The sequence below is a fragment of the Primulina huaijiensis genome, chromosome 2 (genome assembly GCF_012295235.1).
Source record: "Primulina huaijiensis isolate GDHJ02 chromosome 2, ASM1229523v2, whole genome shotgun sequence".
NCBI classification, from domain to species: domain Eukaryota; kingdom Viridiplantae; phylum Streptophyta; class Magnoliopsida; order Lamiales; family Gesneriaceae; genus Primulina; species Primulina huaijiensis.
In genome coordinates this window covers 5,742,500-5,770,168 of record NC_133307.1, presented here as the reverse complement: position 1 = coordinate 5,770,168, position 27,669 = coordinate 5,742,500, and the positions used below count along the sequence as shown (strand labels likewise).

The 27,669-nt window shown below is 33.0% G+C and overlaps 2 protein-coding genes across 6 annotated transcripts; both read left to right on the top strand.

Moving 5' to 3' along the window:
- Positions 1–674: 674 nt before the first annotated feature.
- Positions 675–9,267, top strand: LOC140965795 (CBL-interacting serine/threonine-protein kinase 8-like). 5 transcript variants are annotated; one of them, XM_073426010.1, is made up of 14 exons: positions 675–1,307; positions 1,853–1,934; positions 2,046–2,117; positions 2,216–2,323; positions 2,403–2,477; positions 2,569–2,625; positions 2,713–2,835; positions 3,027–3,116; positions 3,563–3,685; positions 7,457–7,576; positions 8,232–8,348; positions 8,445–8,501; positions 8,763–8,837; positions 8,921–9,267. In XM_073426010.1, exons 2-14 carry the CDS (start codon positions 1,896–1,898, stop codon positions 9,023–9,025), a joined length of 1,161 nt encoding a protein of 386 aa, XP_073282111.1. In that variant the 5' UTR covers positions 675–1,307; positions 1,853–1,895; the 3' UTR covers positions 9,026–9,267. The 5 variants fall into 5 exon arrangements, 4 of the variants coding, with proteins under 4 accessions (XP_073282111.1, XP_073282102.1, XP_073282084.1 ...); XM_073425983.1 differs by having other exon boundaries at positions 676–1,307; positions 1,853–1,915; XR_012173156.1 differs by lacking the exon at positions 8,921–9,267 and having other exon boundaries at positions 1,853–1,915; positions 8,232–8,362; positions 8,763–8,788.
- A 7,095-nt stretch (positions 9,268–16,362) lies between these two features.
- Positions 16,363–27,342, top strand: LOC140965786 (uncharacterized). The gene is made up of 11 exons (XM_073425971.1): positions 16,363–16,511; positions 16,607–16,831; positions 17,441–17,536; positions 20,748–20,836; positions 20,916–21,044; positions 23,267–23,387; positions 23,991–24,075; positions 24,155–24,261; positions 24,643–24,794; positions 25,555–25,651; positions 26,567–27,342. Exons 1-11 carry the CDS (start codon positions 16,431–16,433, stop codon positions 26,864–26,866), a joined length of 1,482 nt encoding a protein of 493 aa, XP_073282072.1. The 5' UTR covers positions 16,363–16,430; the 3' UTR covers positions 26,867–27,342.
- Positions 27,343–27,669: the final 327 nt, after the last annotated feature.

Here is a 27,669-nt window from a genome sequence, read left to right as displayed (position 1 = left end):
TAATATTGTTTTATATGTATAATCAGATTAAAAATATGTCTCACAAAATTGACATATGAGACAGTTTATTTGTGAATCTTATGTAGGCTACTTTCTCAATACTAACTTCAATATCAACTTCTTACAGATATCAAGATCTGGAAATTTTATTTATTAAGATGGAAAATTAATAAAATTAAAATTAGAACTCCAAAATATAACATTTTAAAAATATTTAATGCTTCATTTATGAAATAAGACGATGACTAACATAAAATATAATATAAAGATGACATCCATGTATATAAATAACAAAATCATACACGAATTTAAAAGTTTCATGAAATAAAAATTTAAAAACAATTTTAAATAATATATGAGTAGATCACTTGTGAGACGATCTCACGAATCTTTATTTGTGAGACGGGTCAACCTTACCGATACTCTTATAATAAAAAGTAATACTCTTATAATAAAAATTAATACTTTTTCATGGATGACCCAAATAAGAGATCCGTCTCACAAAATACGACCCGTGAGACCGTCTCGCATAAGTTTTTGTCATAATATATATAAGTTTTTTAAAAAGATTTATTTAATATTTTTATGTTCATGTTCTATTATTTTACCATATTTATATTTACCAGTTAAATTGAATATTATATAACTTGATTGCACTTCGTTCAAAAGACAATTTAACACAGCTGTTTGGTGCTGTGTAGGTACGGGTTCTACTCCAAAATACGCCACCCAGCGCGCCGCCCAAAGGTACGGCGGACCGCCGATTGCACACTGAACGTTAAGCTCACCGCCATCCTTCCATTTGGAAAAATTACAACAAGAATAACGAGAGGAGAATTTTCTTTTGCCGAAATGATCGCGATAGTAAACCATTTTCCACTCATTGCTGAATGGAGGCCCAGTATCAATCGCCATCTCCATTTTGAACTGCTTTACTTTATTTTATTCTCTGATTAATTCTCTCTTCCGATTTCCGAACCCACTTGGGAAATTCTCTTTATTTTTCTGAGCGAATTTTCTGGGAATTGATCGAAATTTACACTAGCAATCAACAATAAAGTCATCAGAGACCCAAATTATACGAGAAAAATATATTTTCCTTTTGAGAAATAAATGGTGAAAACTTAAAGCGATTGATGAAGGTGAAAATGGTGATAAGAAAAGTTGGGAAGTATGAGGTGGGGAGGACAATTGGAGAAGGGACGTTTGCAAAAGTGCGGTTTGCTCAGAATACAGAGACGGGAGAAAGCGTGGCCATGAAAGTGCTCGATCGCTCCACCATCATCAAACACAAGATGGTTGATCAGGTCGGCTTTTTTTTACTCTTCGGGATTTTTTTTTATGTTTTTTGTTCGTTAGATTTGTGTTTTGTTGAAATTGTTTTGGTTGGATTCTGGAAGGAACTGGGTGCTTTCCAGTTTCTTTGTTATTATTTTTTTTTTGGCTTTTTGAAGTTCTCTGGAGTTTTGGACTGATAAGAAAGGAATTTTCGCAGTTACTATGAGCTAAATGGAGGAGAAGTTTAGGCTGAATTAGTGTTTCTTTAATTGTTTATGATTCCCTTTCTGGTTATTTTTTGTTTCTTTTGGATTATATCAAATTGCCGAGGGTTGAGAATTTCTTAGAATTTGAAGTTTAACCTGCAAAATTAGGTAAGAATTTCATGAATCGGAGATTTTCAGGATTCTCGTCAAAGTTGTCCATATGTTTAATTTCCAAAGTTGATAACTTTATATAGAATTTAGTGCACAGACTGGAGTTCTGTTATTTTTTGCTTTGGATGTCCCTAAAAGTATTGCAGTTAGCCGATCTAAAATTTATGATTAACCAGATTGTCATTCTCGTCTTGCAGATAAAGAGAGAGATATCTATAATGAAGCGTGTTAGACATCCTCATGTTGTTCGTTTACACGAGGCATGACTCAGAATCAAGAGTATAAATTTTAAGTTGTTTTATAACGAGATTGGAACCAGAATCTTTGAGGTTCTTTTGTTGGATGGTTTCTCGCTGATTGGTATGATTAACTGGAATTTATTCCTATTAGGTCATAGCAAGCCGCAGAAAGATTTACATCATCTTGGAATTTATCACCGGTGGTGAATTGTTTGATAAAATTGTGAGTTCATTTAACTAGGTACATTTCACTTTGAGAGCAATTGCTTCTGGAACATTATGTGGTCGTGTGATAAATTTTACACAAAATCTATGATCTAGGTTCACCATGGGCGGCTCAGTGAATCTGAATCTCGAAGATACTTCCAGCAGCTCATTGATGGCGTGGATTATTGCCACAGCAAGGGAGTCTATCACAGAGACTTGAAGGTGTTCACGGACATGTATAAAAGAAATCTTAGAGTTATTCATTGAACTGAGAATTCACTTCCATGTTACTTGCTTGCAGCCTGAAAATCTATTACTAGATTCACAAGGAAATCTTAAAATATCTGATTTTGGGCTCAGCGCATTACCTGCAGAAGTGAGATCTTTGATAAATATTATCTGTAAAATGAGAAAAGTTTAACACATGAAAATTAAATAAATGGTGCTGATGACAATGTTTTTCACAGGGAGTCGACCTTCTCCGGACAACCTGCGGAACACCTAATTATGTTGCGCCAGAGGTTATTGATTGAGTTTTTTTTTTCTGATTCAATTAACTATCAAATATTGAGAATCATTTATGTTTTATTTTGGTGTTTGTGTTACAAGTTCTTAGTCATAAGGGTTATAATGGTGCTTGTGCGGATACATGGTCATGTGGTGTGATCCTGTATGTTCTGATGGCGGGGTATCTGCCATTTGATGAGATCGATCTTACAACACTTTATGGCAAGGTATCTATCCATAATGTGACGTGGACTTTATTAATTATCATGTCTATATAGTTTACTCTTATTGTGGAGGACATAATTATACAAAAGATACCATGTATGACATACGGGGGCTTTAAATATTTGCTGTGTGTAGGAATGTCTAATGCTACATAATATATTTCTATTATAACTTTCCTAAATACTTTATTCAGATTGAGAAAGCAGAGTTTTCTTGTCCATCTTGGTTCCCAGTTGGAGCGAGGTCCTTGATCCATCGAATTTTAGACCCGAATCCTGAAACAGTGAGTGTTTTCTTCTTTCTAAGTTGTATTTATTTATCGCAACACATTGAATTGAGTTTTGGGGTTAAGATTCTTTGTGCCTTGCTATTTATTCTTAATTCAAAGTCTTTTCCTTGATAAATGCTCATGTTGTTAATGTTATGATCCATATGCAACTTCGCATGTCACATATCGAGGTGTTGTTATAGCTTTAATCTATCATTTTGCTGGGAAACTGAGACTTTCGGTAAAAAGACGAGGTTACAAAATAAAATATAGCTGCTAAGATTCCTATTGTTGAACTTGTGTATTTCTCTGTATTTATAAATCTACCGAGCTTTTCTACAAACATGTAAGTGTTTGTTCATCAATAACCATTAATATGTACTTTGTTATTTGTGAATCTGAAGAAAGTACATTTGGTCAGCGCTAATCTCTTCATTTCCTTGTGTGAATAATTTGTGCAGCGGATTCGAATTGAAGACATCCGAAATGATGTGTGGTTTAAAAGGAATTATATTCCAGTCAAACTTCCTGAAATTGAAGACATTAATTTAGATGATGTTGATGCAGCTTTTGATGATCCAGAGGTCAGCGGTTCTTTCGCTTTGTTTCTGCAACTGCAGGAATTTATTCGAAATGCTGTAGCTGTATGCAAATTTAACTTGGCTGTTGAGAAGCATTTTAGGCTTGGGCTGCTATTTTGTGTTGTAGATATTTGTTTTGAAGCACTAGGGGTCCATATAGATGAGATTTGATAGGATTATATAGATAAATAATATTGGGATGTGGAATATAATTGAATAAATAATAATATGTTTGGTTTGAATTAAATTTGAGATAAGATGATATGATTAATTTTTTATCATTTTCAATAATTAGTAAAAATAAATAAATAAATAGATGAAAGGTAATGTTATAATTTTGTAGTTAATGATTCAGTTGATGTGGGATAAATAATTAATGATTTGATTGATGTGTGAGAAATTATCAGTAAATAAAATCGCAACAAGACATTTGATGGAATTATAATCCAATCCCATCCAAGCAACCAAAATTAACCTAAAAGATCTCCTTATGATGATACTTGTTTACTATATATTGGCTTATCTATATCTATATACCTATAAAAGTGTGGATAATGGAAAAGTTTTTCAATTGTGAATAGATATAATTACCCTTCACATGTTTACTTATTTCCATTATTAAGTAAAATATGTGGTAATTTCACATTTAGTCTATTAATTAATACTAATTAACCACACTTTATGGTTATGATTTTGTGATTTTGACTTTCTTCCTTTGTCTTTATTTCATTATAATATATTTAATTAACTCATATTTCATTTTTTCCATTTTAATAATTTTCTTGAACTTTCATTTAAATTCTAAATTAAATTAATTACATTATTTATTGTGTTATTTCACTATCATTTGAATACATTTAATGAATTATTAAAAATAAATTTAAAAAAAAACTTCAAAAAATTATATATACGAAGGACCCATGATAAAGTATCTGAGTGCTTTGAATGACTCTGCTTTAAATGAAGAGTCATTCAAATAAATTCTAAATTAATATATTGACAAATAAAAAACAACCAAATTAAAATAATCATTATTACTTTTAAATTAAATAAAACAATTTGAATTGAAAATAAAATTATATTTAATCAAAATTTTAAATTTGTTTTGTCAAACTATTAATTAATTTCTAAATGCATGAACAAATATAATATTTTATAAACCAATATTTAATGGTGAATTTAAATATTATTAATCAAAAAATTAATAAATTTGAATCAGAAGTACCTATAAAAGTGTGGACAAATGAATCGTTCATCCACATACATTGGATTATATGGTACTAGAAAATTATTTCTGTACAGTTGCTAAAATGAAAAAAAAATATGTAGAAAATCAATCAATTTTTTCATTAGTTTTTCCCGCTAATTTTGATAATAAATAAAATAAATTGAATGATTAATTATTTTAAATACTCTCATAGATTATATTTTATTTAAGTCTCCATATTTATATATTATCAAATAGTACTCAATTATGACAATAATTTCATGACAATTTATTTTGCATCTGTAGAGTTATTTACACACACATATAATGACAATTATATTGAAAAAAGGATAATCAAACATTAAATTAAAAAAAATAATAAACACTTAATTTGAACAAAAAAATATAATATATTTTGAGCTTATTCACATATGTTATCATAAATGATAATTTTTCGGCTTATTTTTCTAAAAAAACCCAATGACAGCATCTATTATATGCAAAAAAAAAAAATTAGAGTCAAATGGTATATAGGTAAAATTATTATGAACATGTTTTTAAAAATGATACAAATGAGTCAAAAAAGAGTAAGAGCAAGATATTCCCCAAAATAATTCTTAGTATAACGTTACCATCACTAAATTGGAAGTTAATGCTGGTGCAATGAATCACCAGTTGTGCAAATAATATATACATATTAGAATTTAAGTGAGAGGGAGAAAATAGTCTAAAATTAATTTTCTATATTTTATATTAAAATTCTAAATTTCTATCTTTGTGCTATTTACAATTGTAAAACAATTAAGTTATGATAAAATTGACACGTGAGACCGTCTCACATGAGTTTTTGTGTATCATAAGTCGCTATTTGACCATCTCGATTAATGGTTAATAAGAATTGATTATCCATTGTTATTACTATCTCATTATTATTTATTATCTCATGCCTCACCATTTTGTGATGTTAAATTTTATTGTTTTTAATTAACAAAAAGAGGAAAAAGTTAGGCACGGTATGAATCTAATTTATTGATAACCTTATAATAATAATCAATTGAATTGAAAAACATTATTATACTTAAGTATTTATATTTTATTCTAATTCAAATTTGGTAAATTTTTAATGTCCAATATATAGAATTCATCAGTAGTGTACATGATTTTACTTTTCAAATGATAATAAGAAAAATATTATCTTAAAATATAAATATACAATAAAAACGAATTCAAATTTTCTGTTAATAGCTTCGAACCTTAGCAAATTTAATTCTAAAAAAATGACGGGATAATGATTATGATGATAGATGACACTGAAGATTAATTTAGAGTGTTGTATTTTTTACCCTTTTCTGAAATAAAATAGTGATATTTCAATTATTAATTTAAGGAAATGAATCTTCATTTAATAAAATTGTTGTAAATGAAGTTTTCTTAGTTCACTATTTTAAGCAAATATATCTTGGGCATAGAACAGGTTAGGGATAACAACTTTCCCCACGGGTTTGGGCCCCGCGGGGAAACTTGAAACGTGGATGAGATCCCCGATTTTTTGGGTTTGGTTCTGGTTTGGGTATTTTTTAAAATCTCTGAAGTAGTTCGCGATGGATATGAGCTTATTATCCCCATCTCCAAACCCGTCCCGGCCCATTGTCATCCTTAGAAGGGGTGAATGAAGTATTTATTTACTTTATTTTCAATTCTTGTATTTAAATATATTAATTTTTTTTCTCAAAATACAATTCGTGTCTTTAGTCTTTCTTTAGCTAATGTAATGTTTTATTATTTTTTTATATAACTCATTGACTAACAAAATGTAAGTTTTTGAAAGATTTCGAATTTACAATATTTATGTTGTTATAATTTAGAATATAATGTTGTTAATACATGGTAGCCTCTTTAGAATTAAATTAGCGCCGTTAATACTTATTTGCCTTCTTTGAGTGATGGTGGGACAGATCCCTTGTTTTCTTTTAGTCCAGCATTAAATGTTAATGATTCATGAGCGTTTTACTAAACATAACAAACAGTTTTCCATATAAGAACTGATCATGATTTTAGATTCAAGCACAATCACAAGGTTTAGATTTGCTGTTCATGTTCAAGTGACCCACAAAACAACACAGTCATAGTAGTATTCTTAAGCTTGACCACGTTGCCATGATTCATAGATTGTAAAAAGTACTTAAAAGGTTTCATAAATACCCATCCTTTTTTTTATTTTATTATTAATTAGTTAACATCTTTTTGTATGTTCAGAGTGTGAAAAATAGTCTTCCTACTTTAAATAAAACTCCGTGTAACAAAAGATTTGTCCAGTTTGCAGAATGAGGCCAGAAAGTATAGTCATGGCACATTAAACATGTAATACGGAGTAAGGACTTGAGATGGTTGTTGATGTGTGATTTAATGAATGATGTTTTAAATCATGGCTTTTTATTTGCACCAGACATAATGATCCTTCTATGAATGTATAGAGCTTTGCTTAGTAAAATGCACAAGTAATATTATCTTTGATATTTCTGTCTGTTTTATTTATTTCTCAAGAGCGGCAATATCTTGTTCTGTAGGAAGAATTGCCTACCGAGCAACAAAGTCAAGAGGATATGGGGCCTCTTGCTCTTAATGCATTTGATATGATTATTCTGTCGCAAGGATTAAACTTGGCATCATTGTTCGACCGCAGGAAGGTAAAATATTCGGCAATGTTTGGTTGTTCTTTCTACTAGTTTCAACTCTTAAATTTTGTGAGCGGTTTTCAAATGTTTCTGAAAATGTTTTCCAAGTTTGTTAGGTATTGTTGTTTTTTGAGTTGCTGAAGAAGATTTATGCTAGGAATTAAACAACATATTATGAAACCTAACATGCTATTATTAGAGTTATGATACTTTTTATGTAACTTTATTGTGATTTAGTTGAAGGAAAATTTTCACGGATTTAGTTCGAAGTATTTTCACTTATATGAAGAGATGATTGTTGTATTATGAGCTTTTCATGGATGGCTATCATGGATAAACCGCATATGCCCTGTTTTGTAATATATTTTCTATTTGTATATAATTATACTATTTCAAAATTTAATAAATGAAAATTAAAATCTGGATGAGAACTCTAGAAAACCGACTGTTATTATAGTTTCTAACATAAACTGCATTTCTTGAAATGCTGCTTATCAAGTACAATGTGCATTTTCAGTCATATAGATGAAATTCCAAAACAAAGTGCAGCGATTTGTTGTGTATTTTAATGGCAGTTATGTTTCACTTTGGAGCACAATTATTTTCCGCTAGTTTTACCATTCGGCATTCACTAACACCATTTTCATATGTTGCTTGCCTTGATCAGGAGTCACTTCAGCATCAGACTCGATTTGTTTCACAAAAGGAGGCTAACGTTGTTTTGTCAAGTATGGAAGTTGTTGCACAATCAATGGGCTTTAAGACCCATATACGCAACTATAAGGTATATCTACAAAGGTACACTTTTTTACTTTTATTTTCCCCCTAAAACTCAATTTTCTCGCTTTCGTGGATCGAATTTCAAACTGTTCTGTTATAGATGAGAGTAGAAGGCCTTTCAGCAAACAGGACCTCACATTTCTCAGCAATTATGGAGGTGACGTTACTCATTCATTCTCATCACTTGACCACCATGGGAATTCTTGCTCTTTTTTTGAATCTCTTGAAAGCAAATTTGCCGTTTGAAAAATCATTTAGTTTTCGTGTCTCTTGATCATCTCCAATGAATTAACAGTTTCACGATTAAAATTTCTAGAATCTGGTTTTTTGAAATCAGATGTTCTATGTTCTCTAAGAGTTCCATATTACGCAGGTTGTTTTCCTGATATTTTTTGTTTCACTGTGGATATTTCCTCAGATATTTCAAATAGCTCCCACATTTATCATGGTTGACATTCAGAAAGCCGCTGGAGAAGCTGATGAATATCTCAAGGTGTTATTTGCTTATCTCATCACTTGCATTTTTTGTCAGTAGGATGAAATGGATAGCAGAAGATGAAATTTTTTGTTCTGCAGTTCTACAAGAAATTCTGCAGCAATCTTGATGATATTATCTGGACTCTACCCGATGAATCATGCAAATCGAGGACTACTCAGACTATGAGTCGACGAAAATTGTGATATTTGTGGGATCGAGCGAGTGTCTGCATTTTTCTGTTTTCGAGCAACTTCGTTCTTTTTGTTGTAGAGGCCACACATTATTAAGCTGAGTTGATGTTTAGAAGTTAGAACATGAATCTGTTTACTGTTTCACTATTCTGCCCTTCGTATGCTTTATTCTACATTATGATACATGTACATATGTGTGTGTGTAACTTTGAAATCATATAAATTCTATTAATGAATGATTTTCAATCGATAAATTGTTACAATTGGATTTATGATTTGATCGACTTATTACTGTGTATAATCGATTAAGAGGTCATACGTATGCTACTTATTTAATTGATTAAATATAAATTATTTTATGGACACGTTAAAGAAGGACAAATTTCAAATAAATTTTCAAACACTAGTTTCATCTAAACCTTGTTCCATTTCCTTAAAAGTTGGTTTAAGTTTTCAATTTTATTTAAACCTTTTCAAAATAATTCTTGAGCTCTCTTTTCGGTACGTTGCATTGTTATATCTATTGAGTCTGCTCAAATGCATAGGTCTATATAATGTTTTCAGCCTATATATCATGAATATTAGTAAAATAAATTATATTTTACCTTTTTGATCGAAATGCCGTCGGGTTGAGTTCACCGAGTTTTACAAACTACTCTTCAACCTAACCACGCAAGTCGCAACAGATGGTTCTTGACATAGATATCTTTAACAATACTTAGCACAACCCTGTATCGTTTTCTACCTCAGGTTGTACGGTAAAAAGTTTGTAGGAATTTATAAGTTTCAGAGTTTGACAAACTGACCAGTAACTGAACAGAAGACCTAAACTGAACCAGTAACTAAACTGAGAGAACGCAACTGATCTCAGAACTGAAGGAGACTTAACTAAAACAGACTAAGAACTGAAGTAAATAAACTTAACTTCTCATAAATATTAATAAGTCTCGAATTGATAAATCAAATGAATCAAGAACTGAAGAGTAGAATTGAATGTAAACTGATATAGCATAACTGAAATAATAGAACTGATAACAGTACGGTCAAACTAGAAGGACATCAGTTAGAACCGATATAGACCAGCTGAACTGATCAGTCGACAAATTTGACTCCTGATCAGTTAGCCACGTCATCAGCTGTAATTTGAATCTTAGCAGACAAACTGACACTCCATACCAAAGCAAAAAAAAAAAAAAAAGAGCAGAACAGTCTGATACTCGTATCTCTGTCGGAAAAAGTTTTCTATATGGACTAAAAAACGACTCAATGGATATCATAAATTAATGCATTCAATGTTACCGTTGGGATCGTATATTATAAATAGCTGAGAAGTTCGTTCATGAAGAAGTTAGTGAAACAAGTGAAAAACAATAATTAGTAACGAACTACAAAGATCAATCCGTTTTTCAGTCAATTACAATTTATCTTTAAGTTTCTGTTCAGTTTGCAAATCGCAATCATTAACTCACAATTCATTGATATATTTGTAGCATTTAGGCTAATCATTAGAGCTATTCAGTTTTCAACTGATAAGTTTTGTAAGAGACACTAAGAGTTTCAGTTTGACAGTATTTAAGTCTAAACTGAAGTTGATTATTACAATTCATTTAGTCAAAGTCTTTTAGTGAATACCTATACTTGAGATATAATGGGTGACGTAGGAATATCTGAAGTCTTTGAACATCCATAAAAATCCCGGTGTGCATCATTTTTATTCATTCAGTTATTACGATACCCTAGCCAAAATATCCAATATATCCTTCAGTTTATTTCATCATTATTATTAGTTATCTGATCGATATAGACACACAAGATTTCAGGATCAGTTTATCAAAGGACTGATTCATATTTGAAAAAGATTTCAAAAAGCCGAAGTGTATATTCAACCCCTTCTAAACACTTTATTCAACCCCCTTCTAAACACTTTATCGATATTAATCGATCCTAACAAAGTTTAATTTTGAAAATAATACATGAGAGAGGTAGGAAGCCGTTTCTTTTATTCAAACATACAACATATTATTATTATATAGTAACCTCATGTAGAAGAGAATAAACGTGTATAACTACTTATCGTAACTGGAATTACAACACACATATATAAACTGAAAATATTACAATATTTTTTTGAAAGAAAAATGAAAAGATTGAATGATGTTTTCATCTTCCTACTGCCCTGATATATATAGAAGTCTTGGTGGATTTGAAATTCGGATTTCAAACATGTAAATTTTTTTGCCAGTTGTGGCCGACATCTTTTAGTTGGTGTACCAATATTTAGTGGTATGTGATATTGTAGTGGTTGAGTGGTCCATCATCTACTAATGGAGTGGTTGGATTACATATAATTTTTTACCTTTGTTGAGGAATCTTTTCTTTTGTATGATCTTCGAGTAAATCGTGATTGTGTGGTCTCTCACCACTTAGGCTCTACTTCGTTATAAAAACACATATAATCAACCATATTCCAAACATATGGAAAATTGCAAAAATATTTACTTACCTGTAGTGGATAGATGAACTGAAACGACCCTCGATTTTTAACTTTAAAATCCTACAAATTTTGTTTTTAAAAAAACATCAATTTTCAAGATTGCTTATTTAAAATAACTTAACATTTCCATAAATCTAAATAATGTAACATATGAATCTCAAGTGCGTTAAAAACTTTAAATCGTCAATTAACCAAAAATCCTACGTTGACCTTTAACAAGATAAACTAACATCAAAATAAAGCATGAAAGAATATTTATAATAAATCATTAACAAAAATCTTTTAACTATCAAGCTAATGCGGAAATAAATGTCTCTCGGGAGTATACTGTCTGTCTCGATCCACTCAAGCGTCAGCGCCTCCCTCAATATCATCACATGCAGCATTCAAACCTAGTGAGTATAATGACTCAGCATGTCCTAAACATGAATAGCAAATAATACATATACAAGCACATGGGGACGGGCATTGGGCATGGGGACGGGCATTGGGCATCGACGTAAAAATGAAAATACGATCGTCAGGCTCATTCTAAGGCTTTTTCTATTAAACGGGCCCCCTCTGGGCTTTTTCCCTCTCGATATTCCCAAAAATCATATATTATATCCTATTTGTCACAGTCAATTCACATCCTTCAAAACATTTTTCTTTTCCTTTTAATTCATAAAATATCATGACTTTCCAAAAATAGCATTTTACAGTAAAAATTACACAGTTTTATCATAAATCATAAAATATCATAAATTCCTCAAAATCATCATAATATATCATTTCACATCCCTTCGGGACGCTGCCAACCTTTTTCGTAAAATTTCTTGATTTTGACTTTTCTTACTTTTATTAACTCTAGACCATCCCAAATAATTATTTAAGCTTAAATTTGATTTTGATATTTTTATTTAGCTTAAATTCGAAGATTTTGATTTAATTTTTTAATTACTAATTCTTGAAGCGTTAAATTCCTGATTTAATTCAAACTTTAATATTTTAATCCCAAACTTTTACTATGAACTTTTCATACCTAAATTACCCTTGTGAACCATTAATCGACCCCAGTGGTCCATGGTTCGCACCCTTTCTTCCTAAATCCTATACTCAAACCCTCGACGAACTCCCTTGAGCCACGGCTTGATTTCATCGATCCACCCCCGGACCATCATGGACCAGACCCTCACTCAAGCCTCCTGGACCCTCTCTGAACTAGCCTAACCTAGCGCACCAACTCTAGCCACGAGACCAGTCCTTTGCGCATGCACCAAACCGCGTGAGTTCCCTCATGCTTTGGTCGAGCCACCATCGAGCCAGCCCCTGACCCGACCCTTGACCATCCTTCCTAGATCCTACTAGACCAGCTTAGACCCCTGCTAGCCCAGCCACGCACCCTCCTTCAGAAGCCTACTCCACGCGTGCATGGGTATAGTCCTTGCACACGTGGGCTCTTCTCTTACCGGCTGTACAAGAGTCCTAGCCGTGCTAGGAATCTTCCTAGCACCGAACCGCAACCGGCACGGCCTTTCCCCAAGCCCTGGCCGAGCCGCATCCAGCCATGGACCAAGCCGAGCCTTCTTCCTTTAAAGAAACCCTAGGATTCTAGCCTCCTTCGTGCACAGCCCTTCCAGCTCGAGTCCAACCCTCGTTTCCACCTTAATTTGTCCATGTTCCACTCATTAAACATCCTATGTTGGCAACATACTCGTTGAAAATCATATCACATTCATATATATGTAAAAACTTTCAAAACTTTTAAAAATAATAGTCAAAACGTTAAGCAATTCGAACTCCAATATTTGTCATGTAAAAAATAAACAAAACATACATATTATGGATTGAATGATGCGTCAAGGGAGTTTAGAATCGTGCCTTTGCGTTTTAGAACGCTCGAATATACGATAGTTGGCGTAGGGCGCGAAGAAGGACGAACGGGCGATAAAGACTCCTTGCTTTCTCCTCCTCAAGGATTTTGAATTTTTGTGTGTTGTGTGTGTGTGATTACGGCTGCTATGTGTACAAAAAACCTAGGATTTTTATTTTATAGATTTTAAGTTGTATGATAATGGGCTTGTGTTTTGGGTTTTCAAGTTTAGGAGCAATTAGAACAACTCATCCTAGGTAAATTGAGCCCAATAACACCTATTTAATTGAAAAATAAAAGTTTATAAAAATTAGTTTTCAAAAATAATGCATTTGATATTTTAAAAGTCACTCGTTTGCCCAAAATCGTCTTCCAGGATAAAATCGAGCTCTTCTCGTAAAATAATTTGAACTCTATCATTTTTGAAAAAAATTTAATCATATTTAATCATATTAATAAGCCTTGAAAATATTTATTGAAAAATATTTATTTTGTCTTGGTCGTGCCCGGTCTCCTTTTCCCAGCCTATTATCGAACAATTTAAACCATTTGCATGCATGCGGTTTACGTGTAGTTAGCTTTTTGGACGTCACATGAACCCAATCATATCATGAGTTCCAATGTGCGAAGACTTCCTTTTTCTACTTTTTCGCTCAATATACAACTTTTTTTTTTTTTTCAAATCACAAACTAACTCTTTTGAAATCTATTGTACCCCAAGAGTACTCATTAAAAACATAATAAAATAATCTATCAAGCTAAGAACATTTTTATCAAATTGATGATTCTTAACTGGCGCTATAGGTCACATTACACCACATATGAAGTACAAACAAGCAATCTTCACTCTCTCTATATTCAACAACTCATCCATACTTTTCAAATCCTTCAACTTCGTTACAGATATTTTATTACTATCTTGAAAATTTCTACCACAAAAGTCTAAAACTCCTAGTACTTCTTCAAGAAAATTATTAGAACAATCCAACCCTGTTATCAATGCATACTCCAGTCTAGAAAACCTAATTGATTTATCATTCACAACAAACCACCTTTCATCATCATCTGTTACATACACTTGTCTCATCACCATAAACCATAAAATTTGACTAGATAAATTATAATTTGCAGCATACTTAATCAGATTGCCAAATTGTGTTTTTTCAACCATGAAGTCCATGTCCTGCTCATTCAAGCAATCTAATATAATTTCATTTACTTTTTGATATTTGGAATGTATAGTAAATTTGCAACTAAAATATTTATCTCTGATAGTTGAGATTGAAGAATAACCTGAAAAAAAAAATCCAGACATCTAATAGTATCAATTAATTAAAACTCAACTATGTTGAAATTCTTGAAATTTATAGAGTAATATGAAAAATAAATATTTTTTATAAAATAAATGAACATACCCAAATCTTATGTGCAATAATCTATGATATTCTTTTTTCTATCAACAACAAGTTTCAAAGAGAAGAACTCATGATCGGAAAAAAAAAATCAACTTCAAAATTGGTGGAGGGAATGAAATATTTGATATTAGGCAAAAACTTGTGTGAGACAGTCTCACGAGTCGTATTTTGTGAGACGGATCTCTTATTTGGGTCATCCATGAAAAAATATTACTTTTATGCTAAGAATATTACTTTTTATTGTGAATATCGGTAGGGTTGACCCGTCTCACGGATAAAGATTCGTGAGATCGTCTGACAAGAGACCTACTCTTGATATTAAAAGATCAAGTTAAAAGGTTAGGAAATTCACCTCTTGTGAGATTTCAATTAATCCATAAACAGACAAACTGAAAACCGAATGACCATCTATTATCTAAATATTATCTACCAGTTTCGAAGATTCAAAGGCGAGACATGAGAGCGGGGGTCGTTGAAAAGTCAAATATTCGAAGGTGAAAGGCGCAATTAATCAAAATTATCCAATAAAGTACTGCAATATAAAATCAAAATAAATTATATAATAAACTTAGATAGTCTATGTCGCAGGATGGCGAGGGGAGACTGGAACGTGTTTGATGGGTGTGTATAATATCTGATGGTGTTCTTAGCCTGATATTGCAACTGTGCATTGAAACACTGGTTTGTGAAAGTTATTCTTACACCCAACTTTCTTCATTTTTTCAATAATTGATTGTATCCACTTTTGATAAATATGCAGACACACACACATCACTTGATAGGATAATGATTTAGAAATCGATAAAATTTTAGAGAAAATAAACTTCTCCTCTCAATACGACTAATCTGTGCGACAAAGTGGAAGTCCAGTGGCGTGCTCGTCGGCGACTAGGGGCTGCTCTGGTGTTCTCCTCTATAGATATGGAAGCCAATCTTGCACAACTTTCTCTGTGATTTTTGAAATGGGAAGAGAGAAACCAGAAACAAAGAAGAAAACGTTGTTGTCAAAGAGAATGAGAGAACCCGAATTTTAATTAGTAGGAAAGACGAAAAAAAAAGCACATTTAATGATATATTATGTTAATTATTATTTAAAATAACAATTTTAAAAAGGACAAATATGGTGTTTACGGGAAAAAAAAGACTATTTTCTTGAATGAAAGTTTCTTGAGGTCTATGTATCTAAATCTTCCTCTAAATTATGCCCATAACAAGCAAATGAAGTTAGGACAATTGCATAATAAAGTATTCATTTTAAATAATTTGAATATATAGTCTGGTATCACATATCTATTTTAGTAAAGTGAGTTAATATGATAAAAATAATATATTTTTTTAATAAATTTAATCGGATTGAAGATTTGTTTCATAAATTTGATATGTGAGACATCTCACATGTGTTAATATATTTAGTATAAATAACTTTATAATAGATTTTATATATCAATTTTGATATGTTACACACCTATCATATTTACTTATGGACACACAGNTTTTTATTGTGAATATCGATAGGATTGACCTGTCTCATCGTAAAGATTCATGAGACGTGTAACAGGAGCTACATATATATTTATATATAATATATATATAATGATACAGACGAGGCGACGCATTAAACAAACCCCCAAAGATCTCGCAGACAACCGATAAATTATGGTCAGAGCGGTGGTTGGAGATGAGCAGCATCTGAAATTGGCAGAGACCCGCCTCACTGGCTGTGGCCTCCCATCGCAGGTTGGTGATATTCAAAAAGTTCACTGCTTGACATTGGATTTATTGGTTTTTTTACAGATGTTTAATTTTGAATTTTGGTTCTTGGGTTTTTGCAGGTAGGGCTTGTCATCGGGAAGCTGAGTCCAAAGTTGGATAAAGGATTCGTGTATGATTTGGTACCGACGCCACCAAACGATACCGGGGATCCGCCGTGTTCGGTCATCGGTGGCACTGGGGAAAATGACAGAAATAAAAAGAAGAATTCATTAAAATCTAAATCTCAAGCTGAGGCTTCAGCGCTCTTTATTGATATCGACTGGGTCTCCGAGCACGCTCGCCAGGTTATATACCAGTTTTCAGCTCACATTTTTGTCTTTTTACTTCTGCTACTTGATTATCTACTCATGTTTTGATTATTTTTTATGCCGTTGATTTGATTGTTTAGCGGATTCAATTGGATTCATATGATGTTATCATCCGGCCGACTGAATAAAAAAACAACGCAAAAAATAAAAAAGAATTTGGAAGTGAATAACTTTTAGTGTCTGGGTAGTCACCTCAAAAATTGCCACAGCAGCCAACCACGTGCAATCATCCAATTACTAATTGAATCTGGCTCACTCGTTGCATTCTTGATAAATTAGAACTCTCCACAAGTTAAAGTGGGTCAAGTACGATTAAATTTTAACAAAGAATGTGACAACAATTCTTCTACTGCATATTGTTTATCTTCTCCTCTTCCTTCAATCCACTCTTAACTAGGCTTTGTAGGAATTGTCTAGGCAGAATAAAATTGTTTCTTTGATCTATTCCTCAACATTTATCATGATTCCTTTTTAACTTATACAGGATTGCCATTCTTAAACATTTCCATAATTTAGACCTTTGCTCTAGCCTTTGTTAAAGGTTGTAGAAGATTTTAATGATGTCCTCTTGATTTTGCCTTCTAGGTCTCAAGGATGCTATTGGGTGGCATGAAGGTCGTTGGTATCTACATTTGGGTCAATGAAATCTCATTCAAGAATTCAATAACAACACTATGCCAGGTTTTCTTACATTTATACTCATACTTATATTTTCTCCATTTTGTGCTATTTTTTAATGCTTAGGAGTGTCTAGTTCTAGCTGCTGCCTCAGGCTTATTTTATTAGTAGTTCTGAATACATAGTGACCAATAATGTATCTAACCCTTCCTCCTTTGTGCATGTGCATGCGGCATCCATCTTGTTTGTTTGATTCTGTGCATTTTACTGAGATTGTTTACTATGAGTCACCGTCTGTATTAGATTACATGGCACATTTCTTCTTTGCAAAAACTCATGTGAAGATCAATGGTTGATACTTAGCACCACAATTTTAAATCTGTAATCTACATAATATACACTTCTTCTTCCACATTTGCAAACTACACTCGCAGTTACAAAAGTGTTCTGTGTGCGGACTCTTTTTTTTTTGCCTCCAATAGTCCAATTCTCTATCACCGGCTTTCAATGAGCAGCTCTTGAGAAGCGATATTCTTTCTGCATTGTGGGTACTGACAACGTTTGCTATATGAGCTGACATGGAAATTGCAATGTCTACTATTCGTTTTTCTTTAAAATATACTAGAATTTTTTTTCAAACCCAGGCTTCGGCCGAAATTTACACACACACACACACACATATATATATTTGTGCACCATTTAAAATACTCAACCAACTATTTTACTCAAAATCCAAAACGCAGTGCAAAATATAAAATCGTCAAAGAAAACCTAAAGCTAGCATTTTTCAAAAATAGCATAAACTCTTAAATCCTCTCAAAAACCACTCAAAAGCATGAAAGTTATAAAATTTTTAAAGTACTGTAAAATCATAATAGTGCGAAAAACTAGCAATGATCATCGGGTTATGTGCACCATCAGTCCAGCAAGTTCAACCATCAAGTCCTCCAATATCATCATAAACATCCTCATATGCATCATTTACACATAGTGAGTCTAATGACTCAGCAAACCTTAACCGTGATAACAAGTAATATGTATACATACACATGCAACAATGAAAATCACTATTAATAAAATAGCTTACTATGCATAAATTTTAAATCTTTTCTTTTCATCATATACATATACATTTCCCTTTTATTGAATTCAGATCATTAATTGTGACTTTCGTATCAGTTGTTGGTCGATTGATCAATCTTACATATTACCATGGTACCAGACGGCGGGGACATTAGCGACACTCACCCGTCAACTGAGTCTTGGCCTTACATGTCATATCATTTCGTATTCGTATTAGTCACAATCAAATCACCTCCTTCAAACATGTTATCATATCCATCACTTATAAAAATTCATGAATATAACATCTTTTTGAAACCAAGCATGCAACTTATTCTTTAACATTTTTCATCATAAAATTTCATAATCTTTCAAAATAAATATTTTAACATTCATTACAGCATTCAGAACACTATTAGGATGTCTTACATTTTCAGGTGTAAAATGACTGTTTTGCCCTTGAAACCCTAACTTTCCCAATTTACCCTTGGACCTTAAAACGACAACCCGAATCCATCCAAACTTACCATAACACCTTAAAATACACCCATAAACATTTCTTAGACGTAAACTTAAGCCCTCAACTAAATTCTTCATTCTTTTAAAACTTAAACCAAAATCCCGGTTTTAACCCGAATCGACTCGAAACTTAATCAAACTTCACCAAAATTTAACCATAGCTTACTAACACCTAACCATGCCCTTTACAACACAAATCGAGCCATTTAAAACCCATAGAAAAGCCTAGAAACCTATTGAAAATTTCTGCCCTATTTCGAAAACCCTAACCAACTTCAAGTCCTTCGAGCCTAGCCCTTAACCAACATGTCCAGACCCTATGCAACCATCCTAGGACCTAGACTGAACCCTTGGGACTCTACGGGACCAGCCCTAGCTAGCCGTGCGCTTGCAGCCCTCAAGATCGCGCCCTTCAAGCCTCGCATGACCCAAGCCTAGCGTTCCATCCCTTCTCCTCGCACAAGCCTTCCCTCAACCCATCTATGACCATGACTCAGCCCTCTTAGGACCCCCGGACCCAGCCCCAGCCGACGTACGAGCCGTGCCCTTCAAGGAACCCGAACCCAAGCCCTAGTCCCCTTAAAAATAAAATTTTCGTGCAGCCCTTCCCTAGCCTCCTCCAGCCGTGAACCGTGCCCCTTAGGACCCTTAAACCTACTGAAAACGTCCCTTCTAATGGCCCTAACCTGGCAGGTCCTTTGTGCAATAATAACATGATTTAAAAAATATGAAAATTCAAGTTTTAACATGTATAAGGCACAAAAACGAAAATAGATAGAAGGGCATCATATTTTTCATACAAACATGCATATTCACACATAATATGGTATGAACGATGAGCAAGGAAAGATTATGGCGTGCCACACACGAAAAACAATTCTAGACGCTAAGAACATTGGCGGAGAGACGGGGGAGCTTTGCTGCGTTTTCTTCCTCAAAGTTCATGTGAAAAGCCTTGAAAATAAGTGTGTGTGTGTGTGGTGATGGAGGAGAAACCCTAGGATTCTAGATGTAGGAGGCATGAGTTTTAGTGTAGGTTTAGGGTTTGGAAGCATCAAGTTTGATATAAATAATTGGGTGGGAGTTTAGGCCCAATAAACTTAGTATGGCCATTATAATGTACGTAAAATATTTTGTTTAGGAAAGTTTTCTAAAATATTAGTCGAGTTCCCAAAAAGTCCTTATTTTCGTCGAAAATTGATTACCGATTTAAAATATGACTCGGCGCGTAAAAACACTATTTTCTAAAATCACCTATTAAATATGCCATATAATAAATAATAAAAAATCATCATTTAATAAAAATATTTTCCCTTTACAATTCCCAGTCTCCGTCCTCGATTGCATCTCGAATAACCCTTAAACACAGTTTTATGTATTCTAATAGAAAACCATATTTTAAACATGTAAATATGCGTACCACTTTTAATTTATGCAATTAAAATAATTTAATTAGTCATTTTCTATTTTTTTTTAGATTCGCATGCGGTTGGATTACGTTATCGCATTTTGCACCTTACAGAAACTTTGCCGGATAATGTGAAAAGAATGGAGCTCAGTGTTATTGAAAATCCGAGCCATATGGAACACATTAGACAACCTATGTTTATCGTTACTCTTTATAGCTGTTAGGAATTTGAACAGCTTAAATTTTTTTTGTGTAACATTTAATGATCATATATGTTGCTTACAGACTGTTAAAGGGGTTGCAGCAGCTGCCTCGTCAATCACAACTGATCAGAATGAGAGAATACTCATTCATATTAGTTATAGCCCTCTGAGGTAACCTTTCATACCTCATCTTCCATTTGAACTACCACATTTGTTAGATTTGATGAAGTGGGTAAAGCTTGTGTTTCAGGTGGACTTGTCGAAATTGTTCGCTGGCAGACAATGTCGCTTCTAGCTGTCTACAGCCTTGTGATTTTAAAATGGGCAAGGTCTTAGGTTCCCTTCAAACATTCAGATGCACATACTCTTTTGATGTAAGGTGTTGCTATCACTCTTTATCTTTTATGTTACTGATTCTCTTAGGATCACTAAGCTATTCTGCTTATTATGTCATTCTTTATAAATGTTGGAAATATCCTTATAATATTCAATATTGGGTTTCTTGTGTGCTTATTTGGGGGCGAGGGACGCTGAAAAGTTTCCCTGTAGTTCTTATCCAGTCCTTCTTACGTCTTATGCTCCTCTCCTTAATTTATAAATGTTGGTATGATCATTTTCCATCTTGATGTGTGCATCACAGAGTCATATGTATCTCATATTCCCCAATCTCAACATATTCTAATGTTTGAAGAACATTGTTTAATAGTGATAATCTAATGTGCAGTGATTATGTCTTGCATCTGAAGTGAAATAATCGATTAGCCATACCACCATTACTTCAGCTGAAACTATTTTCTTTCTATTTCTGGCACGGTCATGATTTTGTGAGGTTTGGCTTTTATTAGTGGGAAAGTTTATCATTGGAAATTCTGGTTCTGACCGCATTTTATCTGTAGAGTTCAGAATATTTACATCTTGATTATAAGAACATGAAACTGAATGGTGGTTGTTATCTTAGTTTTTACTTGTTCGTGAGTTTTTCTCTTAATCGTTCCACTATCTATCTGACCGACACGATTTCGGTTGAGAATAAATCTAGCAAGCGGACTAGGTCAAGTTATAGTAAATGGATGATGAGTCCAAGTATCGATTAAACTATTAAAAAAATAATTGCAACTAAAAACGACAGATAGATCAAGGAGGGACTCAACTTCAAATAAAGAACTAAGACACACAATGGTACCAAGCTCTACTATATTACACGTGTTGAAATTCAATTAATTATTTAATTCTTGACAATCACGGTGAAATCTCCAATTTATTTATTAAATGATTCCTCGAGTTAAAGAAAACCTATTTAAATCTAACAGTCCAATTATTTCTAATTGAATTTAATTAAATCTAAATGCATTAAATCTTTGTGGAGTTTCAGTCTTCACCAAAAACCACACACTAAACAGAATACTATTTCTAATAAGTTTAACCATGTATTGATGACGTTTTTGTTGCTTTATTTTACCAATCATTTTACGATTCGTGATTAATCAACAAATATGTAAATAGTTGATCAGACTATTAACAAGAAGTATTAAACAAACATCAATCAATTATTAAAATCGAGAAAAATAATATATTGAAAATAAACCAATTATCAAATAAAATATTGTTTGGTCCTATTGTGGTCTTAGACTAAAGAAATTTATTCCATAAAATTAAAACAAAACAAAGACACAATGTTTGAACTCATAAGAATAAAATCTAGGATGGAATAAGACAATCTCAGCGGCGTTGGCGTGATTCCACCTTTGAAGTTGTTTTCCTCCTCTCTCTCAAACCCTAGCAGCTTCCGTCTTCCTCCAACTCTCTCTTCCCCTCTGCTGCTATCTTCTGCGTAAAGTCTTCTGACTCTCTCCTCTTTTTCACTGTTGTTCACCTGTAGTGTTCTTTGTTCCTTTCCTTCTCTGCTTCTCTCTTTCTTTTTCACGTGTAGTTCTCTGCCTCTTCTCTGCCTTCTTTTCTAGCCTTCTCTCCTGTACTCTTCTTTCACGTCTCTTTTTATCAATCCTTCATGGGCTTATTCCTCTAAATCTTTTAAGCACATGTCAAGTTCAAAAATTGTAGATAAGATATTTTCTTTCAAAACTTGAATATTCTCCAGGTAAATATATTCCTTTCTTTTGGTATTTTGTTGTCTTTGAAGTCTTGTAAAATCATTATCTCCCAAATTAGGTTTTTTTCCTATTTTATTCAAATCTATGAATATTAATTCAAATAAGCACATAATTAGGGATAACAATTACAGATAGGCACAAATATTATAAAATTAAGTCCCTAAAATCTCGATAAGATTTGGGTTTATCACTATCTAAATTTGTTTTTTGGTTTGGTGAGACATTTTTCCTTTGGGATTAAATCACTGTAGGTCGATATAATTATTTACAAAAATTTTAAGCTCCAATTAGTTGTGCATTATACTTGTGGATATTTCCTCTGTTTCCACGACTTTTGTTGTTAATTGAAGTGAATACCCTTGATTGAAATGAATCCTTGCTTAAGTGATTTATGTGTTTTACAAGCTCTTTTATTGTATTCAAGTGTTGATTTAGATCAATATTTGCTTCTATTGCTCATATCTGGTTCTTTTGAACTCAATGATTCTAGGATGCCTGTAGTCCATGAGGATGGGTTGGATGTCAAAAGGTTTGCTGATGTTCTTCGTGATGGAATCATGATCCATGCCAAGGAGCTTGCTGGTGCAAAGGCTTTGATCAATGGGAAAGTGGTAATTCCACTCCGTTTTTCCTTTTTTTGGTTTGGGCACTCTAAATTAATCAAAAAGATGTCTGAACGTTAAATAAGAGGAAGATGTAATGAGGAACTATCAGACCGTTGAATCAGAGCATCTGGAAGTTGATAACCCGTCTTAAGGATTGGAATGTAAATGAGTCCAGATTGGATCTTCTAGATGATGAGATGCCTCTTCCCCTAGCCAGATGATCCATGAATTGGGACAAGTCCACTTAGCGCATCGCTTCCTTCTACATTTTATCACAATATTGACACACTGAAGTACAAGTTATCATTGCAGGCTTCTTTATTTATTGATATGACCCATCTGCATTTCTGATCACTTCTAGTATTGTATGAACATGGTTTGCATATCCAATCAAAACTGAATGATATTGAGATATAGAAGTAGAGGTCAAGAGTTTCTTCGGAACTAATTTGGTCCTTCCCAGCCAGGATAAAATAATTTTTGCAGCTGCTGGCAAGCAAATAGCTCTGTCCTCTCCCTCTAATTCTGCAATTTATCTTTCTCCTGAGCTACTGAACGAATTTGCTTCTGAGCGTATTACGTTCTGATCTTTCTTCGCCTGGACATTAGGTGACTGAAGACGAGATGTGTGCATCCGAGGGTTTTCATGAAGTGGAATTTCTTCTACCTTTGTTGCAACATAAATACATGGAATGTATGTTTTAGTCCTATTCTAAATTTGAATGTCATTTAAATTATTAATGATAATTATTATTTTTTGGGGGGAAAATCAGGTAACCAAAAAGAGGTTCTTGGTCTTCTTCTCGTTGGTGGCTCTGTATGTTCTCTTGCATACTTGAATTCAAAGGAACCTATTTCGCAAGCTTTGATTGACATTAAGGTAATTTCATATTGTCCCTATTTTTGGAATAAATAATCTTTGATGCTTTTATGATTGCAAACCAAAAAAAGACCATTAGATTATTCTAATGCACTCGACAAACATTTTTATTGTGAGATGGGCAACTTCTGTCTGCCACTTCGAAACTTTTTTCATTTGGCCTTCACATTTTTTAATTTCACAACTTTCATTCTGCTCTATTTGTCCATTCATGATTCTCGCTATGAGTGCTGTTTGTACAACTTATAATGATGTTAGTGGTAAAGTTCATGAAACTTACATGCATAAAGAAATGTGAAGATATAATATATCAAATTCTCTGAGTGACTAATTATGTTTATCTGGATACAATGTTGTGATCTTGGGTCTTTTTGTGATCAGGAAGACATCATAAGGAGTTTGGAGAGCAGACTAGATATTATGTGCGACGAAGCTGATAGAGAATTTGAATCTGACACCAAAGATATTCAGGAAATAGACAACCATGTATCAACTGATAAATTTGTGCCAAATTTAGATCTTCAAGTGCAAAGGTACAACATCTTGAATCATTAAAGCAGTTTACTCATCTGTTCATCTCTATCAGTTTTAAATCCGTTCCCTTTTCATCAATTAGTTGCTTAGTTCGGTGCACTCTGTTGACTAGCTTCCATTGCTAGTTAAACATCTATACATCATTCAAACTGTGCGGTCATATCTTTGATTAATGGCTTCTTCTTGTTTGGTCGGTATATTGTGAGTCAGAAAAAATGATTTTATGCTATAGATTTTAGTTAATTTGGAAAGAGAAATGAAAAAATGCATCTATTGCTCTGACACATTGACCCTTTTTCTCCTGTAAGCCTTTTCTAATTTCTACTAGGCAAAATTTAAGCCTTAGCCTTTATTTTCTTATTTACTGAGTGTTGGAAATGGAAATGCCCCGAGGAATGCTGCCAGATAGGTTCATTGAAAATTTGGCAGTACCATATGTGGCGACCCAAGTCCTAAGGTCAATCTATTTTTCGTTATCCCTTTTGTCAGATTTTAATTTCAAACTCATCCAATCTTTCACATAACTGAATTTTTTCGAACTGTGAGTCACATGAAGAATTTTGGTATCAGTGTCACATTAAAAGTATGCCTTTGATATTACTTATCAGAAGCAGAATTTGATTTTAGCAAAGTAAATTGGTGACAATTCATGGTCGTTGTACTCAGCACATGCTAATTTCCATCATATAATCTTGTACTGGCTGGCAGATTTGGGTTCTCTGAGCTGACTTTAACTATTACGTATATGTTTTCTGACAGGAAATATTGCAATCTATCATTTCCTCGAAGAGTACTTGTTCCATGGTTTGAGGGCACTTACATATGTGACTATATTCAGACATCTGAAACAATCGAGGTTTGTTACTTTCCCTTTTTATCAAGCATTTGTGGATATTTCAAACATGCTTAAATACAATACTTAGAGAAAAAATATATTATTGTTTGCAAACTCAATAGATATTCTGCAAAGAATGTTTTATATAGGCAAACTCCACGCCCATAATGAGGATATTTAGTATCTCAGTGATTGTTAATCAGTTGATTAAGTACTCTTCTTTTTTATGAATGATGGCTCCATTTCTAAGACTTCATTAGGTTGCTGAGATACTTAACAATGCCATGTTGGCTTAAAATGGATGGACACTCGTCTAATTTTCTGTTTCTTCTATTTGATTCAATATTTGTCTTGATGAAAAAATAATCATCCATCTTTGATAGAGAAGCTGTGTTAGACCTAGAGCTTTCAAAGATTCTCAAGAAATAAATTTAATTATGAAATCATTATTATGAATTATTACTTGCTAAAGATCTGAGTTTTTTAGAATGAGGCAACTTCAGGTGCATAACCACGAAACTGGGTGCTCAATGGAGGAAGCTCCTTTTGCTTATAAACTCCCACTTGTATGAAGTTGTGGCATAATTTATATGCTATGTTAGTGCATATTGTTTTTTATGTTTTCAACTTTTGATATATTTGATGATTTTTTCCTACTTTGTGGCGAACTGCTCTTTCCAACATTATGATAAATCTTTAAATTAGATCAATATATCTTTTGAAAAATATTTTTTTCTAAAATAATTCTTATACTTGATGATAATAATGTATTGCGTTAAAATTTGATCTTTAAAAATACTTCTGTGCCAGCATAATAAATTTGGATACACTCAACATGTATGCAGTATTACTAGTTATGTGTCGGACAAATAGGTGGGGAGCTAAACAGCTGAGTGCTATAAGTTTAAATCTCTTTTTTTCCTTTTATAATTTCAGGCTCTCAAAGATCATTGCAATGAGCTAATGTCTATAGAAGTTCCAACAGATGCATCGGAAATTTTAGAGCCCGAATCTGAAACTCCAGTTGTGGTGGCCCCAAGTACCATATCCTTTTGGAGCATAGCATCTGGTTCATCATCAACTAGGCTGGATAATTCACTCGCAAAGAATATCAGGGACAAAGCAAATGAGAAATCCAGTGATTCAGGTGATTACACCATGGTGAAGCTATCTTTGTTGATTCTTATTGTCTCTATTATACTCGGGCTAGCCGTGAATGCTCTCCGGGTCTCTTAGTCCAAGGTTTTTTTGGAAGACGGTAAAATGGGCGGTTGCTAGATTACATGAGTTCTCTCTGTTTTTTTTTTTTGTTTCGGTTGTCAACCAAAACTTCCCAAGGACTTGAAGGGTACGTTATAGAGATGGTTTAACTGCCAGTTAAAATATGGCATTCAATGAGTGACTGGAGAGAGCTGTTCCAAGTGCACACTTTGGTGGGTCTGAAGTGTCTTGCGAGAAAGATCCATTATCTCCTGCCCCGATACTTCTTGGCTAGGTTGGGAAAAGACCTTTTTGTGGATATCTCGTCATTTTATCTGTAGCATTCTTGTTTTTACTTTGGTTATCATTGTATTACTTCGAGCTTTACATGGATAAAACTCGTTTTGGTCCGAAAATAGAATTCGTGGGTTATTTCCTTTTGAATGACTTCAAGTCATCATGTATTTATCTACAGTTGCTAAAGTGTAAGTAATTATGACCAACCTTTTGAACGTGGAAGCTACATTATATTTGTTTGAGCAGTTGGAGAGTATGGTAGTTGTTGAAAACGATTCAAGTACACATCAGAAGGGTACGAACAACCCAAATATTTAAGGTGATTGTAAATAAATAAATAAATAAATTGAGATTAGATTTTAAACATAAGTTGTAAGTATATACAGGTATATAATATATTTGAGAAGAAAAGTAATTTTGTATAGATGACCTAAAAATGAATTAAAAAAAATCAAAATAAATGCTCAAGTAGGCATACATACAAATATATATTAAATTAATAAATTGAATAAAACATATGTGAAAAATGAGTCTGAATATTA

Excerpts from the sequence above, each read along its gene's own strand:
- LOC140965795 (XM_073425983.1), top strand. The coding sequence starts at position 1,137 with ATGAAGGTGAAAATGGTGATAAGAAAAGTTGGGAAGTATGAGGTGGGG. Across the intron at positions 8,502-8,762 it reads ATTTCTCAGCAATTATGGAG|ATATTTCAAATAGCTCCCAC; the intron begins GTGACGTTACTC and ends ATATTTCCTCAG. Across the intron at positions 8,838-8,920 it reads AAGCTGATGAATATCTCAAG|TTCTACAAGAAATTCTGCAG; the intron begins GTGTTATTTGCT and ends TTTGTTCTGCAG.
- LOC140965786 (XM_073425971.1), top strand. The coding sequence starts at position 16,431 with ATGGTCAGAGCGGTGGTTGGAGATGAGCAGCATCTGAAATTGGCAGAG. Across the intron at positions 16,512-16,606 it reads GCTGTGGCCTCCCATCGCAG|GTAGGGCTTGTCATCGGGAA; the intron begins GTTGGTGATATT and ends GGGTTTTTGCAG. Across the intron at positions 24,795-25,554 it reads TTAGATCTTCAAGTGCAAAG|GAAATATTGCAATCTATCAT; the intron begins GTACAACATCTT and ends GTTTTCTGACAG.